The 17,521-nt window shown below is 34.6% G+C and overlaps 1 protein-coding gene across 6 annotated transcripts in view; it reads right to left on the bottom strand.

Annotated features, from left to right (window-relative positions):
• RPS6KA3 (ribosomal protein S6 kinase A3) overlaps positions 1-17,521 on the bottom strand; it is a 118,147-nt gene that overhangs the window by 29,300 nt on the left and 71,326 nt on the right. For all 6 annotated transcript variants that reach the window (XM_087427544.1, XM_087427543.1, XM_004435187.3 and 3 more), the window contains 6 exons: positions 11,418-11,498; positions 10,527-10,606; positions 9,815-9,921; positions 4,023-4,060; positions 3,672-3,814; positions 3,419-3,489 (listed from right to left, as the gene is read on the bottom strand). In XM_087427544.1, the coding sequence (XP_087283670.1) occupies positions 3,419-3,489; positions 3,672-3,814; positions 4,023-4,060; positions 9,815-9,921; positions 10,527-10,606; positions 11,418-11,498 (520 nt within the window). The remainder of the gene's footprint in view (positions 1-3,418; positions 3,490-3,671; positions 3,815-4,022; positions 4,061-9,814; positions 9,922-10,526; positions 10,607-11,417; positions 11,499-17,521) is intronic.

Raw genomic sequence — 17,521 nt, 5'->3', positions numbered from 1 at the left:
TATTTTTTGCGAATTTACGTTTGAAAATTTTCCTAATTAAAAAAAAGCAGGCAGAAAAGGAATCGTCAAGCAAAAGAGACCAAAAGAGGAATGGTGAGAGAGGCAGAAGCAGATAAGAGTAGGAACAACTAAGCAGTGAGGGAGTGGCCAACAGCGTCAAATACTCTTCAGAGAGACCCTCTTTAACTGCCCCATCTAAAATGCCTCCTGTCCCGGCCCCTTCCCTCACACTTCAAGAGTACCCTGGTTTATTATCCTTATTGCTCCTATTACTATCTGAAATTAGTATAGTTATTTGTTTAGATATTAATTCCTTGCCTCCCACACTAGAATGGCAAGGTCTGTGAGACCACAGAAGATCCTGTTGCTCTTGCTCACACTGCTGTCAACAGATGGACAGAGTTACCTTTCCAACATTGGTTTAAGCAACCAGGAGATCACTGATGACCATAGTGAGACAAGTTTCAGTAGAGTGGTGGGAAGGAACAACAAACAAGCTGTGGAATAAAAGCAGCCAAAAAATGGTAACAGAAAACAGAGACTACTCTTTAAAGAGAGTTTGTGTTGAAAGGATGCAGGAAGATGGTGCAGAAGCTTAGAAGGAAGCCCAGGTCAAAGAAAGGGTTTGGTTTTTCCAACACTAGAGTGTGTTTGTTAGCTGAAAGGAAGGGGCCAGAGTAGATGGAATGATTAAAGTTCAGTGAACATTCATTTATATAGCAAATATTTTTTAACCTTTTTTATTGTGAAGAATAACATGAAGTGTAAAAAAAAAAACAAACAAGCCCCCCAAAACCCAAAACCAAAGTACATGGCTCAATGATTTACCACAAAGTGAACAGTCATCTGGCCAAGAAATATAACATTGCCAGAACCCCTCATCCAATGGAACCACTTTCCTTATTTTGCCTCAGGCTTTTGCCATCTAAATATGGACCCTAAAAACTATGCTCTAGTTTGTCTGCTTTTAAAACTTGATAAATAGAATCAGATAGTATTCATTCTTTTGTGTCTGAACTGCCTTTACTCAACATTCTTGTGAGATTTACCCAAGCTGTTGCATATAACTGTGGTTTGTTCATCTTCTTTGCTGTATGGCACACTACACCCATGGGCCAAAGGCCTCAGCCTGTTTCTGTATGGCTTTTGAGCTAAGAATGGTTTTTACATTTAAGTGCTGGAAACAAACAACAAACAATAAGAATATGTGACAGAGACTGTGTGTGGCCTGCAAAGCTTAAAATATTCACAGATAGTTTGTCAACTCCCGCTGTATTCATTCATTGTATGAATATACAATAATTTATTAATCCATTCTAATATCAGTGATACAGTTTCCACTTTTTGGTTATTATAAATAATGCTGCTATGAAAATCTTTGTATGTGTTTCTTGATGTGCAAGTACCTTGATGCACATAAACTGGGTGTGTGCCTAGGAGTGGGATTAATGGATGAGGGTATACATATATTTGACTTCAGAAGATAACACCAAAAACTGCTTTCCAAAGTGGTTATACGAGTATGTATATTCCCTCCAGCTATGTATGAAAGTTGCCATTGCTCCACATCCCGTCAGCAGCTTGTATTGCCAGTCTTTTTACTCTTAGCCATTCTGGTGGGTATGCAGTTGTAGCTCATTGTGGTTTTAATTTGTATTTTCTGATTAATGAGATTGAGCATCTTTTTATAAGTTTACTGGCCATTGAATATCCTCTTTTGTGAAGTTCCTATGTCTCCTACCCATGTTTCTATTAGGCTGTCTTTTTTCTTATTGACTGGAGTTCTTGATATATTCTGGATACAAGCCCTTTGTTGGTTACATGTGCTGCAAATTTCTTCTTCTATTCTCTCTTCATGGAACCTTTTGATGAGAATAAGTTATTAATTTTAATGTAGTAATAATTTATCAACCTTTTCCTTATGGCTAGTGCTTTTTGTGTCCGAAGACTACTTTTCCTACCCCAAGGTCATGAAGATATTCTCCTATATTCTCTTCTAGACTCTTTTTTGCCTTTTTACATATATATATGTAAAATATATATATATATATATTTGTAATATACTTGGAAATGATTTTTGGGTATGGTGTGAGGTAGAGATTGTTTTATCTTTTTCTATGTGAATACCAAGTTTTCCAGCATGATTAAAAAAGGCTGTTCTTTCCCTACTGCTTTGCAATTTCCAATGGTTGTACATCAAGTGTCCACATATGTATAGGTCTGTTATTGGGCTCTCTATTCCATTGCACAAGTCTATTGTCTATACTTGTTTCAATTGATACTGGGTAAAACAAGTCTTCCTATTTTGATCTTCTTCAGGAGTGTTTCAGCTATTCTTGGTCCTTTGTATTATCATATTAGAGTCAGTTTATCAAGTTCTACACAAAAAACTTGTTAGGATTTAAATTTGATTTGCATTGAAACTATAGTTATGCTGTCCCTTATGACAGCCACTAGTCACATATAGCCACTGAGCACTTGAAATGTGGCTAGCCAAAATTGTAAGTTTAAAATGCACACTGACTTTCCAGTATGAAAAAAATACTGTATATCTCATTAATCATTTTTTAGTGTTGATCACATGTTGAAATGATAAGATTTTGGATATAGTGGGTTAAATAAAATATATTACCATTAATTTTAATTTTTTTTTTTTACTTTTTTAATGTTGCTACTAAAAAGTTTAAAATTATGTATGTTGCTCACATTATATTCTGTCGGATAATGTTGATCTAGAGAACCCACATCTTTACAAAACTGGGTTTGTCATAACGTGAATACACTACAACCTCCCAGGTTATTTTGATCTTTTTAAATTTCTTTAAATAAAATTTTCTAGTTTTCTGCATAGAGTTCTTGAACAACTTTTGCTAGGTTTATCCCTAGACATTTGATATCTTTTATACTATTGTAAAGAGTATCTTTTTTAAAAATTCCATTTTCTGTTGCTAGTATATACACATGAAATAGATTTTATTTATTGATGTTTTATCCAGCAACTTTGCTAAACTCTTATTAATTCCAAGAATTTATAAGAAGATATGGATTTTCTATGGACACAATCATGTTATTTAAATAATGACAATTTTATTTCTTCTTTTTAAACCTTAAACTTTACTTCTTTTGCTTGCCTTACTGTACTTGCTAGTAGCTCCAGAAAAATGTGAACAGAAGTAGAATAATGGGCATCCTTGTCATATTTCAAATCTCAAAAGTAAAGCTTTCAATTAACACGAAGATAGTATGAATACTCTAAATCTATGGGGTTTGTTCATATTTAAACCACATAATATTGATGTCATATCGATGATTTTCTTAGCTGCTTCTTATACTATAGCCAACACTCTAAAATCTCATTTTTTAGTTTGAAGATTTTTAAAAAAATCTCAACAAAACATATCCACTAGGGACTACTTACTTAAGAATCATAGTCATTGTTTCTTTTCGATCTTTTCCTTGGAAAGGTAGTGTACCAGTGAGCATCTCAAACTACAAAAAGGCAAAACAATCAGAGGTATTAGTCAGTAAGTATAAAATCTCAAGGCCAGAAGGTAAAAAAGCATCATTTTAATTACAACCAAATCTTCTAAAACTGCTATATAATAAAATGAGTGATTTATATTTCTCCTATATTCATTACTGAACTTCTCAAAAAACACCCCAAACCTTACCATTAACACACCAAAAGACCACCAGTCCGCACTCTGAGTATGACCTCGACGATTAACTACTTCTGGAGCCATATATTCCACAGTTCCACAAAAAGAATATGCCTTCTTTTCATGGTCAATAGACTCTTTACTTAGGCCAAAATCTGCCAAAATAAATATCGAATTCATAAATATCCTACAATAATTTGTACACAAAATTTAAACTTTGAATTCCAATATTTACATTAATTATTAAAAAATACTAATCCAAGTTTTTAACACAGTGTGTTACTCAATATTTGTACCATGATCAACCTTAAAGGAAATTATACAGCACAGGAGAGATTATTTTAATAAAATGAGGATTTTTACCTGTTAACTTGATGTGACCTTCTTCATCAAGAAGTATGCTGAAAGAAAACAAAGTCAGAGAATCTTTTCAAACACTAAGTAGAGATTTATAGAAGTTAAAACTGAAATTACTTTGTTAAGCATCAGATCACCACATTCGTTCTAAAAAACTGTTTTAGAATGTGAATAAGAAGGCAAAGGTAAAAGAGGAGAAAAATTATTTTTTGAACACACATATATAACAAATCCCAAAGGCAAAGCCTTATAAACTTGTATTATGAGCCAGGAGCACTTGAAAACTATTAGGAAAAGAACCAAAACCTATACTCTTCTAAGTTGCTCTTTCTAATGGCTTTCTGCACAGGTGGCCTAACTAAACTCCCTAGTGCTTGTACAATAGACAGATGGTCTACATATTTAAGTCAAATGCATTAGAATTGTCAATCTCTTGGTCATTCTTAAGCCATCTTAATCATTCTTTCCTAGATATTTTTCTGACACGACCTACACAATCCTCTTCTCTTCAACAAACCTTGCTCACACTCCTTGTTTTCCAGTGACCCGCCCCTTCACTGTATACATTCTCCAGTGTTTTCTCCTTTCTTTCTCAGTAAACTGTGAGCTCCTAGAGTGTTTGACCTTATTCATCTTGTAGCTCAGTGCCTGGCAGAGCACAGACAAATAAGAAATGTATGTTGAAGGAATGGGGCCAGTCTACAAAGGGCAATAAGGCATTTCCACATAGTTTGGGCTTCTTCTCAAGGACACTGAAGACCATAAAAGGTTTACATGCATGGAAGGTAGGGATAATCACATCTGCAATTTTAGGAAACAATTTAGAGGGAAAAATAAAAGGTATTTAGTGAACTCTTAGATATGGGTCATGATGAAGAAGAACAAATGGAGAAGACACTTGGGTTTCTGGCTTTAGCAGATACTTGAGTGGAGAGTTGCAGATGACATGATTTTATATATAGAAAACCCTAAAGAATCCACCAGAAAACTTTTAGAAGTAATAAACGAATATGGTAAAGTTGCAGGATACAAAATCAACATACAAAAATCAGTTGCATTTCTGTACACTAAAATTCATATGGAACAACAAAAGACCCCGAATAGCTAAAGGAATCCTGAGAAAAAAGAACCAAGCTGGAGGCATCACACTCCCTGATTTCAAAATATACTACAAAGCTATAGTAACCAAAACAGCATGGTACTGGCACAAAAGCAGACACACAGATCAATGGAATAGAATCGAAAGCCCAGGAATAAACCCACACATCTATGGACAGCTAATCTTTGACAAAGGAGCCAAGAACATACAATGGGGAAAAGAAAGTCTCTTCAACAAATGGTGTTGGGAAAACTGGATAGCCACATGCAAAAAAATGAAAGTAGACCCTTACCTTACACCATACACAAAAATTAACTCCAAATGGATTAAAGACTTGAATGTAAGACCTGAAACTATGAAACTTCTAGATGAAAACATAGGCAGTACGCTCTTTGACATCGGTCTTAGCAACATCTTTTCAAACACCGTGTCTGACCGGGCAAGAGAAACAATAGAAAAAATAAACAAATGGGACTACATCAAACTAAAAAGCTTCTGCACAGCAAAGGAAACCATCAACAAAACAAAAAGACAACCTAACAATTGGGAGAAGATATTTGCAAATCATACATCTGATAAGGGCTTAATCTCCAAAATATATAAAGAACTCATGCATCTCAACAACAAAAAAGCTAACAACCCAATTAAAAAATGGGCAAAAGACCTCAACAGACATTTCTCCAAAGAAGATATACAGATGGCCAACAGACACATGAAAAGATGTTCAAAATCACTAACGATCAGGGAAATGCAAATGAAAACTACAATGAGATATCACCTCACGCCCGTCAGAATGGCTATAATTAACAAGACAGGAAACAACATGTGTTGGAGAGGATGTGGAGAGAAGGGAACTCTCATACACTGCTGGTGGGAGTGCAAACTGGTGCAGCCACTATGGAAAACAGTATGGAGATTTCTCAAAAAATCAAGGATAGAACTACCATATGATCCAGCTATTCCACTGTTGGGTATTTATCCAAAGAACTTGAAAACACCAATTTGCAAAGGTACATGCACCCCTGTGTTCATTGCGGCGTTATTCACAATAGCCAAGACTTGGAAGCAACCTAAGTGCCCATCAAGGGACGAATGGATAAAGAAGCTGTGGTATATATACACAATGGAATACTACCCAGCCATAAGAAACGATGAAATCCAGCCATTTGTGACAACATGGATGGACATTGAGGGTATAATGCAAAGTGAAATAAGTCAGAGGGAGAAGGTCAAATACCGTATGATTTCCTTCATTAAGTAGTAGATAATAACAATAATAAACAAACACATAGGGACAGAGATTGGATTGGTGGTTACCAGAGGGGAAGGGGGGAGGGAGGAGGGTGAAAGGGATAATTCGGTACATGTGTGTGGTGATGGGTTGTAATTAGTATTTTGGTGGTGAACATGATGTAATCTATGCAGAAATAGAAGTACAATGATGTACACCTGAAATTTTTACAATGTTATAAACCAATGTTACTGCAATAAAAAATTAAAAAAAAAAAAAGGAGTTATAGAAAGGGGTAAGTACTAAGCTGTAAGCCAATAATTGTATTTCTGGATAGGTATTTTAGTATACTGACTTGAAAGGTCAGGTAATAAACTGTTTCACTTATATTCAAAGCTATTCCATAATATAGGCATTTCCTTCCTTTTAATTCTAACTAAAAAAGTGGACAAGCCAAATTTTGTTATAATAAAATTTTACTGTGTCAAAAATACTATCAATCTTCCTACCTCATCAATTCAACTATGATTACAATAAAGTTTACCACTGAGGGTAATTCAGTAGGGACATATTTTTCAAGTCTATTTCATAAGAAGAGACTTATTATGAAAAAAGTCATCTTAATTATGCTTGATTAAGAAGAAGACCAACACATTTAGGGAATTATTAGGTATGGTGGAAATCATTCTCCCTTCTGTCTAATAAATACATGAAAGACAGTTCTAAAAACAAAACAAAACAAATCTTAAGTCATTCTTGGTAATGTTGAGAGAAAAAAAGAAAACATGGCTAAAAGGGCATTATTTATGCCTTCTATAGCAAATGCATTCTTTTAAGATAACCATGCTCATCCTTTATCTTTGAAAGAAAAAGTCAGCTCTATTACTTTCAATAAGCAAAGTTCCCTTTCAACTACTAACAATTATTTTTAGCCATATTTATTATAACAGAGTTCTAGTTTAAAAGAATCTGGAGGGCTGGCCCCATGGCTTGGTGCTTAAGTGTGCGCACTCCGCTGCTGGCAGCCCGGGTTCGGATCCCGGGCGTGCACCGAGGCACCGCTTGTCTGGCCATGCTGAGGCTGCGTCCCACATACAGCAACTAGAAGGATGTGCAACTATGACATACAACTATCTACTGGGGCTTTGGGGGAAAAATAAATAAAATTATAAAAAAATTAAAAAAATAAAAAAATAAAAAATAAAAGAATCTGGAAAACTCCTTATAGTGCATAAAACAATTGGTCTAAAAACTTAAATTTCTCCAAATTTCTATATGATGCTATTTACTTGGATCATTTAACAATTAAATGTTATTTCAACTTAATAGCGTCATAGACATCTATGTGAAAGATCTCACTATAAGCAGTCTTACCTACATTTGATCTTATTCAACCTTTGAGACAGGGCCCATGCTTTATATATAATTTTATGACCAATGCTAATACAATGGTCTAGAATAAATACATTCAATTAAATGATATAAAACACTAACATTTTTATTATGAATGTTTAATCTTATGTTTATGGCAATTTTTTTCTAAGGACTATATGCCTAAATATTTATTCTCACCAGGAATTATATTTTATATCATGATAGTTAGAAATTGGAAAAACAATGAGAAAAACTCAGCAATTATCTGGGGAATAAAAACAGAACCATATGAAACTTACTTGAAAACAAAATATATGAAAAACAAACATAAAATGTGAAAGTATAACAATTTCTCTTGTGGTGGTGGTGGTGTTTTGCTGAAGAAGAGTCACCCTGAGCTAACATCTGTTCCCAATCTTCCTCTTTTTGCTTGAGGAAGTTTCACCCTGAGCTAACATCTGTTGCCAATCTTCCTCTTTTTGCTTGAGGAAGATTTGCCCTGAGCTAACACCTGTGTCAGTCTTCCTCTATTTTGTATGTGGGTCGCCGCCACAGAATGGCTGCTGATGAGTGGTGTAGGCCTGCACCCGGGAACTGAACCTGGGCTGCCGAAGCAGAGCGCACCGAACTAAACCACTAGGCGATGGGGCCGGCCCCGAAAGTATAACAATTTCTAAATGATAACTTAACAGGATTCCAAAGGAGCATTTCCTCTGTTTCCTGTTGTAATATATAATTTAAATTTTTCATGTAACATTTTAACGTAAGTAATATCCAGATTCTTGATAAAGATGATGGTTGCACAACACATCTGTGAATATACTAAAAACCGTTGAATTGTACACTTTAAATGGATGGACAGTATGGTACATGAATTACATCTCAATAAAGCTATTTAAAAAAACTTCTTGATAGAGCAAGGCTATTGTTTATATCCTTAAAAAAGGAAAAAAACACCTTTATTATTCAAAGTGGTAGACAGCAAACACCAACAAACTAAAACACAGAAGTACGCACAATTTAAATAACATTAGCTTCTTGATAACTGCTACTATAAAAGCAAGGAGAAATTTGCTCAACTCACTTAAAATATGAAATCACGTGGAGAAGAAAATTTTCAATAAATGGTATTTGGAGAAAAGAATTAGCTCTGTGCCATCCTTCATACCAAAAAATTTCTAGATGGAGTTAAAAATAAAAAGAAAGCTTAAAATTAGAAGAAAAATATCTGATCATGGGATTGGAAAAGCCTTTCTAAGAATAAAAGTCATGGAAGAAATCACAAAAGAAAAGATTGGTAGATCTGGGGCCAGCCCCGTGGCTTAGTGGTGAAGTGTGCACGCTCTGCTACTGGCGGCCTGGGTTCGGATCCTGGGCGTGCACCGATGCACCGCTTGTCTGGCCATGCTGAGGCGGCATCCCACATACAGCAACTGGAAGGATGTGCAACTATGACACGCAACTATCTACTGGGACTTTAGGGGAAAAAAAAAAAAGGAGGAGGATTGGCAATAGATGTTAGCTCAGAGCCGGTCTTCCTCAGGAAAAAGAGGAGGATTAGCATGGATGTTAGCTCAGGGCTGATCTTCCTCACAAAAAAAAAACCTAAAAACAAAAAAGACTGGTACATCTGACTGAGAAAAAATACTTCTGTAGGTTAAAATAACATAAATGTTAAAGTTAAAGGAAGATAAAAGATGACCTAGAAAAATGTATTTACAATATATGTAGAATGGTTAAATTCTTAATTTGTGAAGATATCTTACAAATCAATGGGAAAAATAACATTTCAAAGAAAAATGAGCAAAGGTCATAAACAGAAAAATCACACAAAAATACGAATTGCCAATAAATATATGAACAGATTTCAACCTCATTAAAAATCAAAGAATGCAAATGAAAGCAAGATAACATTAACAGAGATGTTGACGAACAGATGTTTAAAAGCATGAGAATACATAATGTTAGCAGAAATGTGAAGCACAGACACTCTAATGCAATGCTTGTGGTAGTTCTATAAAGTAATTTTATTTTTTTATTACCTCCTAAATAATTATATTACATTGTATTCAACTTAGTAGTAAGATTCCTTACTTTTCTGGTTTTAAGTCTCTATAGATTATCCCCAGGCTATGTAGATGGTCTAAAGCAAGTGCAAGTTCAGCCAAGTAGAATTTGACATCTTCTTCTGTGAACATCACCTAAAATAAAATAATAATTTTTCTGCTTTTATTTTCTTTTTGTCTGTGATTTTTATTTAAAGTTCTACCCTAGAGCTTAAGTATTCAAAAAATTATAAATATGCTAATTACATGTAGTTTTATCCACAATTTACTTATGAAAGGAAATTTCAAAAATGAACAAATCAGTCAACTAATCACTTACTAAATGCTAAATATGCACTGTGGGGAAAATAATTTTACATTCAGTTAAGTAACAACTATATTCAGTTTGTGCCATTGTTGCCCCACCACAGTAACACCTTAGAAATGAAAGGTGATCTTTAAAATGCATGCTGAATTTCCACTACTAATTGTTTCAAGATATCTTGTTGATATATTAATCTTCTGAAAAAACTATAACTAAAAGAAGCAGGACAAAAGATAAAGACAGTTTATCAATTTAAAGTCCTACTTTCAGAATAAATTCAAAAGGCTGGAAAAGAAATCTTTTTTGGCTCTGATTCTTCAATGTAAGAATCTTGTGCCACTAGAGAAAATACAATAAGCATAATATTGAAATATAACAAAGCTTTAGTTGAAACAGAATGCGTATAATAGATTAAAAATAGAGATTAATTCTATACCTCTTTGGATAAGCGTGTAAACAAATCTCCTCCCCTGAGAAAATCCAAAATAAGATACAACTTCCCTTCGGTTTGAAAAGCTGAATGAAGAAATGAAAATTTCCGTTTAATCCATCACAGTTTATTTTTTTAGGCTTACATTAGGTCAACTCATTTACAAATGAATATCATTTTTAGCAAATTAATGATTATATCATAGATTTAAACTGATTTTTATTTAGAAGATAACCACTGATTTCTCTTAGTTTCCATGTGGAAATGTCAAATGCAGTGTTTCTTATCATGGAACCACTAGAACACTTGTTAGATTTTCTTCAGGCAATAGTCTTTCAGGAATACAATAGTTCTAAAACATGTGATCAACAAGAAAAAGACTTACTTAACTATAAACAAAAATACAAAAACCATGTCACTTAACTACAGAAAAAATGTGGATTGGTTAGCTTTAGTTACGCCTAATAAGAATCACCACACCTTTACCCACTGAGAAAAAGCATATATGCCTTTGGGGAAAAGAAAGGTGATAAAAGTTTAAGGATGTTGACATTAGGGATCTTTCTTGCTTTATAAGTTGGGCTTACACATATGGACTATAAAATGCTGGTACATTATTATTAATTATTATAATAAAAAAACAATGATTATTATTACCTGTTCCTATGGCTACCATTCAGAAGCTACAATGTTTAAAAGAAATATAAGCTAAATGCAATAAAAGCTTCTAAAGTTTGTCTAAGAAGTAATGATTTAATTTCCATGACTTTACTATATGTATCTGCTAAACACATACAAATATACACAAATAATTATTTATATACATACATATTTGAATGCACTCAGGGAGTGGGGAATGAGGTGAAGAGATGAGGTGGGAGGTGGTACATAACTTACCATAATGCAACTTGACAATAAAAGGATGATTAACTTCTACCAAGATATCACGCTCCATTTTTGTCCGAACACGGTCTCGAACTATAAAATATTGCACATATGGCTAAATTACAATAGCTTTCAGGGACAATCTTTAAAACAAAAACTCTTTGGTGCCTATTTTAAATAAAATTTTGCTTATATGTATAAACATATAAATAAAACTATTTATATGTATAAATAAAACTTACTCTTGAATTTTCAAAATCAATAACTATATTTTTTACTAAATTATATAACCAGAAAAAACTGTATATATTTATAAAATCTGTGCTTTAAGTTAAAAAAATACAGAGAACATATCAGATGTTGGCTTTAACATCAAATTTACAAGTATTTTAATTAAAATTATTAAAAATGGCCAAAAAAAGAGCAACTTCTTAAAAACAAGGCATAACAATGAAATATTAAAACACAAAAAATGGAATAGGTTTCAATACCCCTACCACCTCTATTAAATCAAGTCAACAAATATTCATTAAGCATCTATAAAATGTGGCAGACATGGTGAAGGATGGATATACCCAAAAAGGTCTATTTTGAGGGAGGAGGAAGAGGGAGAGAAGATACTGTGGTGCAGTTGAAAGCACAAAGGCTTTTTGGAGTTAGAAAGATCTGGATTCACATTTGTGTAATTTTGAGCAAGTTACTTATTTAGAATCTCTGAGTCTCAGTTACCTCTCATCTATAAAATGGATAACACCACTGTACCTTTGGGGACTGTGTGACCATTTGAGATAAGGTTGTACATCCCAAAGCCTGGTATATAAGAGAGATTCAATTAAATAGTAGCTATAGCACCATGAATATGATAAAGGGATAAAATGATTTATTACTAGCAATAAGTAGTACAGGAATTCAGAGAAGGGAAATATCAGTTTTACTTGCATGATAAGGCTAGAGGGAAGAGGTATGGAGTTAGGGACTTTTAGAGTAGAATTCAGATGAGTGGGAAGGGTCAGGCCTAGAGAAGAAAAGTCCAGGTACAGAGTACCAGTCCAAGCAAGGATATGGAGGCATGCATGATGAACAGGAAGGAACCAAATCAATGTGGCAACTGGGGAGGTGAAGTAGGGAGGATCCAGATTCTTTTTTTTTTTTTTTTTGTGAGGAAGATCAGCCCTGAGCTAATATCCATGCTAATCCTCCTCTTTTCGCTGAGGAAGACCGGCTCTGAGCTAACATCTATTGCCAATCCTCCTCCTTTTTTTCCCCAAAGCCCCAGTAGATAGTTGTATGTCATAGTTGCACATCCTTCTAGTTGCTCTATGTGGGACATGGCCTCAGCATGGCCGGAGAAGCGGTGCGTCAGTGTGTGCCCGGGATCTGAACCCGGGCCGCCGGTAGCAGAGCGCGTGCACTTAACCGCTAAGCCACGAGGCTGGCCCAGATCCAGATTCTTGACAATTTGGAATGCCAGTATAAATTTACATTTGACCCTATAGTCAAAGCTCTTTTTTACCAAGCAAACATTTCCTGAGCAAATGTGTCAGGCACTGTGAGATACAAATACAAATAAAATAACCTTTAAGAAGCTCATAATCTGGTAGGAACGACACACAGGTAAATAAATAATTAGAACACGTTCTGATAAGTACTCTGATTGTGTTGGTAGTTCAATGAATTTAAGAGGTGAAATGATCATCCATTAAAGTTTTTATTTTTTTTTTCTATTGCATAATAAGAAGCATAGATCATAGATGACTTCTATTGTGTGTGTGTGTGTGTGTGTGTGTGTGTGAGGAAGATTAGCCCTGAGCTAACATCTGTTGCCAATCCTCCTCTCTTTTTTGCTGAAAAAGATTGGCCCTGGGCTAACATCCGTGCTCATCTTCCTCTACTTTATATGGGTCGCCGCCACAGCACGGCTTGACAAGCAGTGTGTCCGTGCGTGCCCAGGATCTGAACCTGAGAACCCTGGGCCGCCGCAGCGGAGCGCACGCACTTAACTGCTATACCACCGGGCTGGCCCCTGACTTTTATTTTTCAGGCCAGAGTGACTGAATGGTGGTGCCAAAGATTAAACAGAAAGAATGGGAAAGAGAGTCTTTTTTGGGGGGAGGGTGGCGACAGAGAGAAAGATGAGTTGGTTTTCTTTTCGATTTAAGGTGACCACAGATATTTAAAACACAGAAATAAGACCTCTGGGAAAAATAAACAAAGAAGCTAAAAAAAATCATGTGTTTCCCATTCTACCAGTTTTCCACCTCCAATGGGGAGATTTTGGTGCCAGTGACTGAAAATGGGCAAACCAGGAATAGGAATCGATTGCTCCTGATGTTGATACAGCTCTGTCTTTTAACTGACTTGTCCAGCTGGTGTACCAAATTCAGTATCAATCTCTGATTTCATCATCTTGTCCTATCACTACAATTCTGGTGTCTTATATCCAACAGGCCCTTTCTATTATTTATATGAATGAAATTCATCACCTAGGCCTGTTGATAATTCTGTTCCAGTCTAGCCCGAATCCGCCCTTTTTCCACTGCTACCTACACAATCTTGGATTAGGTTCCTATTACCTTAAAGCTGGATTCCAAATTTTTACCTCTTTTGATAATTATATAACACTTACAAAGCTTATCATTTTGGTGCTCAGTAAGCACCAAAAACATCCATCAATATGTTTACTGCATATCCCTCTTCTATTATTCTACCACAATGAAAAGAAGAATTATTTAGGAGTCAACAGCTATAGTTTAGTGGCCATGCTAAGAACTAGATAAGTTACCTTGGTCAAATCCTTTCACTGCTCAGGGACTTTCTGCTTCCTTCTCTATAAAATGAGAGGCTAGAACACAATGATTTTCTTTCTATTATGATTATCTTGTAAGATAATTTTCTTATATGTAACACTGACGAGATCTTGCTTAGTTGAAAATAACCAGCAAGAGTCACTCAATAAGCAATTCCTTCATTTTGTCTGTGGTAGGACTATAATAATTCTAATCTGGTTTCTTTTACTTATGTAAAGACCTTGTAACAAATATAAATCATCCTACAATCAGGAATTTTGATCAGGATATACTGGTTCAGAAGAAGGAATGTTTTATATTGGTTAAACTCTAAATCTTAAAACAGAATTTGTTAATACTGACTCATGCTGGCAAAGCAACTACATTCCTCTGAAATAATTTTTCTTATATAGTAGTTATTAGATTTTAAACCATTCTTGACTTGAACATGAGAGTGAACAAGAAGAAATGCTGCTTATATTTCGAGGATTATGTATTGAGATGCTTTTTTTAAGCAATGGTTTACAAAACCTTTTAGGCCCACAGACTACTTTATTAGGAGAAAAGTCCTCATAAACTCAACCTAATACTACTGACTTCTATTTGACTCCATTTATTGTATTAATAAGATCTTTAAAATGGAAAGAGATTTCTGGTTAAACATAGATGTTTTACTTTCTATTTTCTTCCAAAACCCCACTGAAATTACAATAATGGAAAAATTATGCATAAACTCACAAGGACAAAGAACAGGTGAGGAAGCAGTAGCAAAAGAGGAGTAAGTGGTAACTCACATAGCAGATCAGAGAAAGCTAAAATCTAAGCCTAAGGGAAGAAAGCCAATGAGAAATAAGCAAATTCTTGCCATAGAACCATTTCCAATCAGCTTTTTAGTACCTCATTCTTAAACAAGGAAAGACAGCAAAGGATCCCCATGCATTTGAGGAAAGGCTCTAAACGTGAAAAACAGCTATGAAAATAAACAGAAAAAAAGGAATAAAGGGAAAGAGACAATATAAAAAACAGAAGAAAACTTAAAACAAAAATAAACCTTGTAATTTATATCCACTGAGAGAGCAAAGACCATATGGCACCCATGAAACAAAAAGCTTTAAAAGGGGTAGGCGGGGAAAGAACCAGAATCTCCAATAAATACACCACAAAGAAAAAGAAAGAAATGGAGACAGAGCTCATAGATTAAAAGACTTAAAGAGATATCAACCAAGTGCAAAATATAGACCTTATATGGATCCCAATTCAAACAAAATGCAAAAGGAAAAATTAATTATAACAACAGGGACAACTGGAAAATTGAACACTGATTAAATATCTGTATATTATTTTTTTAGGCATAATGAAAGAGTTGTATTACTTAAGAGTCTTTATCTTTTAGCAATACATACTAAAATATTTATGGAAGAAATTATACAATGTCTGGAATTTGCTTCAAAATATCGAAAGAGGGGAAGGGGAGAACACAGATGAAAAAAGATCAATCATGAGTTGAGAAATGTTGAAGCAGAGAGAAGGGTATATGTAGATTTTCTACATTCTTCTGTTTCTTTCTGTAAATGTTTGACACTTTCCATAATGACAAGTTTTTAAAAATGTAGTGATCAGAGAACAAGGAAAATCTAGGAAATTAAAAATGACGGTAGAGGGGCCCGCCTGGTGGCACAAGCGGTTAAGTGTGTGCGCTCCGCTATGGCGGACCGGGGTTTGCTGGTTCGGATCCCGGGAGCGCACCAATGCACCGCTTGTCGAGCCATGCTGTGGCGGCATCCCATATAAAGTAGAGGAAGATGGGCACGGATGTTAGCTCAGGGCCAGTCTTCCTCAGCAAAAAAAAAAGAGGAGGATTGGCATCAGATGTTAGCTCAGGGCTGATCTTCCTCTCACACACACGCAAAAAAGAAAGTAGAAACAAAAGGGTCAATAGAAGGGTTGGAAGATACTTGATAAAATTCCCTAGAAAATAGAAAAAAAAAAGACAAAAATAGAAAATAGGAGGGAAAAAATAAAAATTAAGGAACAATCCAGGAGGTCCAACACATCCAAAGAGTAGCAGTTACAAAATGGAGAAGAAATGACAAAAGACTTTCCCAAAACTGAAGAAATGAGTTTCTACATTGAAAGAGACCATCCCATATACGGTATGATGAATTTTAAAAACCCACACTAAAGAAATACCACTATACAAATTTCACAACAACAGAGATAAAGAGTAGATTGATTCCAAAGACTTCCAAAAGGAAAAGCAGCTTACACACAAAGGACTGGGAATCAGAATGGCAATAAACTTCATAACTGCAACACAGGAAACTGGAAGACAATGGAAACAATGCCTTCAAATATCTGAGGGAAAATTATTTCTGACTTAGAATTTTATGCCCAGCCAAATTATAAATTAAGTGAGGGGGTAAAACAAAGGCATTTTCAGACATGCAAGGTCACAAAAAATTTACCATCCATTCACTCTTTCTGTGGTAGCTACTAGAAGATGTGTTCCATCAAAACTAGAAAGTAAACTGAGAAAAAGGTAGATACAGAATTTAGGAAAGGAGATCTAATACAGCAAAGACATGAAGGAAATGTAACTCCAGTATACTATTTGGCTTAGCTAGGAACAATTTTTATAAAGCTGTAATAATGAAAACATTACTGGGAAGACACGAAAAGGAAAACTGTGTGTGGGTGGTAGTATAATAGAACTAAATTCTAATCTTTCACGTTAGGAAGTCAATAGATTATGTCTCCAAATGAAAATAATCAAAGAATTGCAATACAAGAGTATCGAATGTGAAAGTAAATGGTAGAAGCAGCAGCTAAAGAGATGAAAATCATTGTCTCTGGGGGTCAAGAACTGGGATAGGGAGGAGGGTAGGTAAAGCACTGCTATTTTATAAGACTCTATACACATATTACTTTGATAAAAATAAAAATTAAGAACACATTAAGAATTATCTAGCAGCCTACAATTCCAGTAAGTCAAATATTTTTGATTTTCTATAGTCTCTTCTATAGGTTATATCTATATAATTTTACATACTTGTGGTAGCTAAATTTGTTATAATTGTTCATTTACATATTTTTAAGTTCATTTTTGTGATTATATTTGAAATATTTCATTTAAATAACATCCTATTAAACGGTATATTATAATTTTCTAAACATTCCTCTATTTTTCAATATTAATGTGATTTCTAAATTTTTGATATTATAAATAATGTTGTAATGAGAATTTTCAAGTACATGAACTCCTTCTTTGAGATTATTTCCTCAGGTTAATTTAGCAGCAATAATGGCTCTTTGTACTTACTACAAAACTGC

This window comes from Ceratotherium simum, chromosome X (genome assembly GCF_057802395.1).
Source record: "Ceratotherium simum simum isolate JZ-2026a chromosome X, ASM5780239v1, whole genome shotgun sequence".
In the NCBI taxonomy this organism is placed as follows: domain Eukaryota; kingdom Metazoa; phylum Chordata; class Mammalia; order Perissodactyla; family Rhinocerotidae; genus Ceratotherium; species Ceratotherium simum.
Note: the sequence above shows the minus strand (reverse complement) of the source record. Positions and strands in the feature narration are given on the sequence as shown.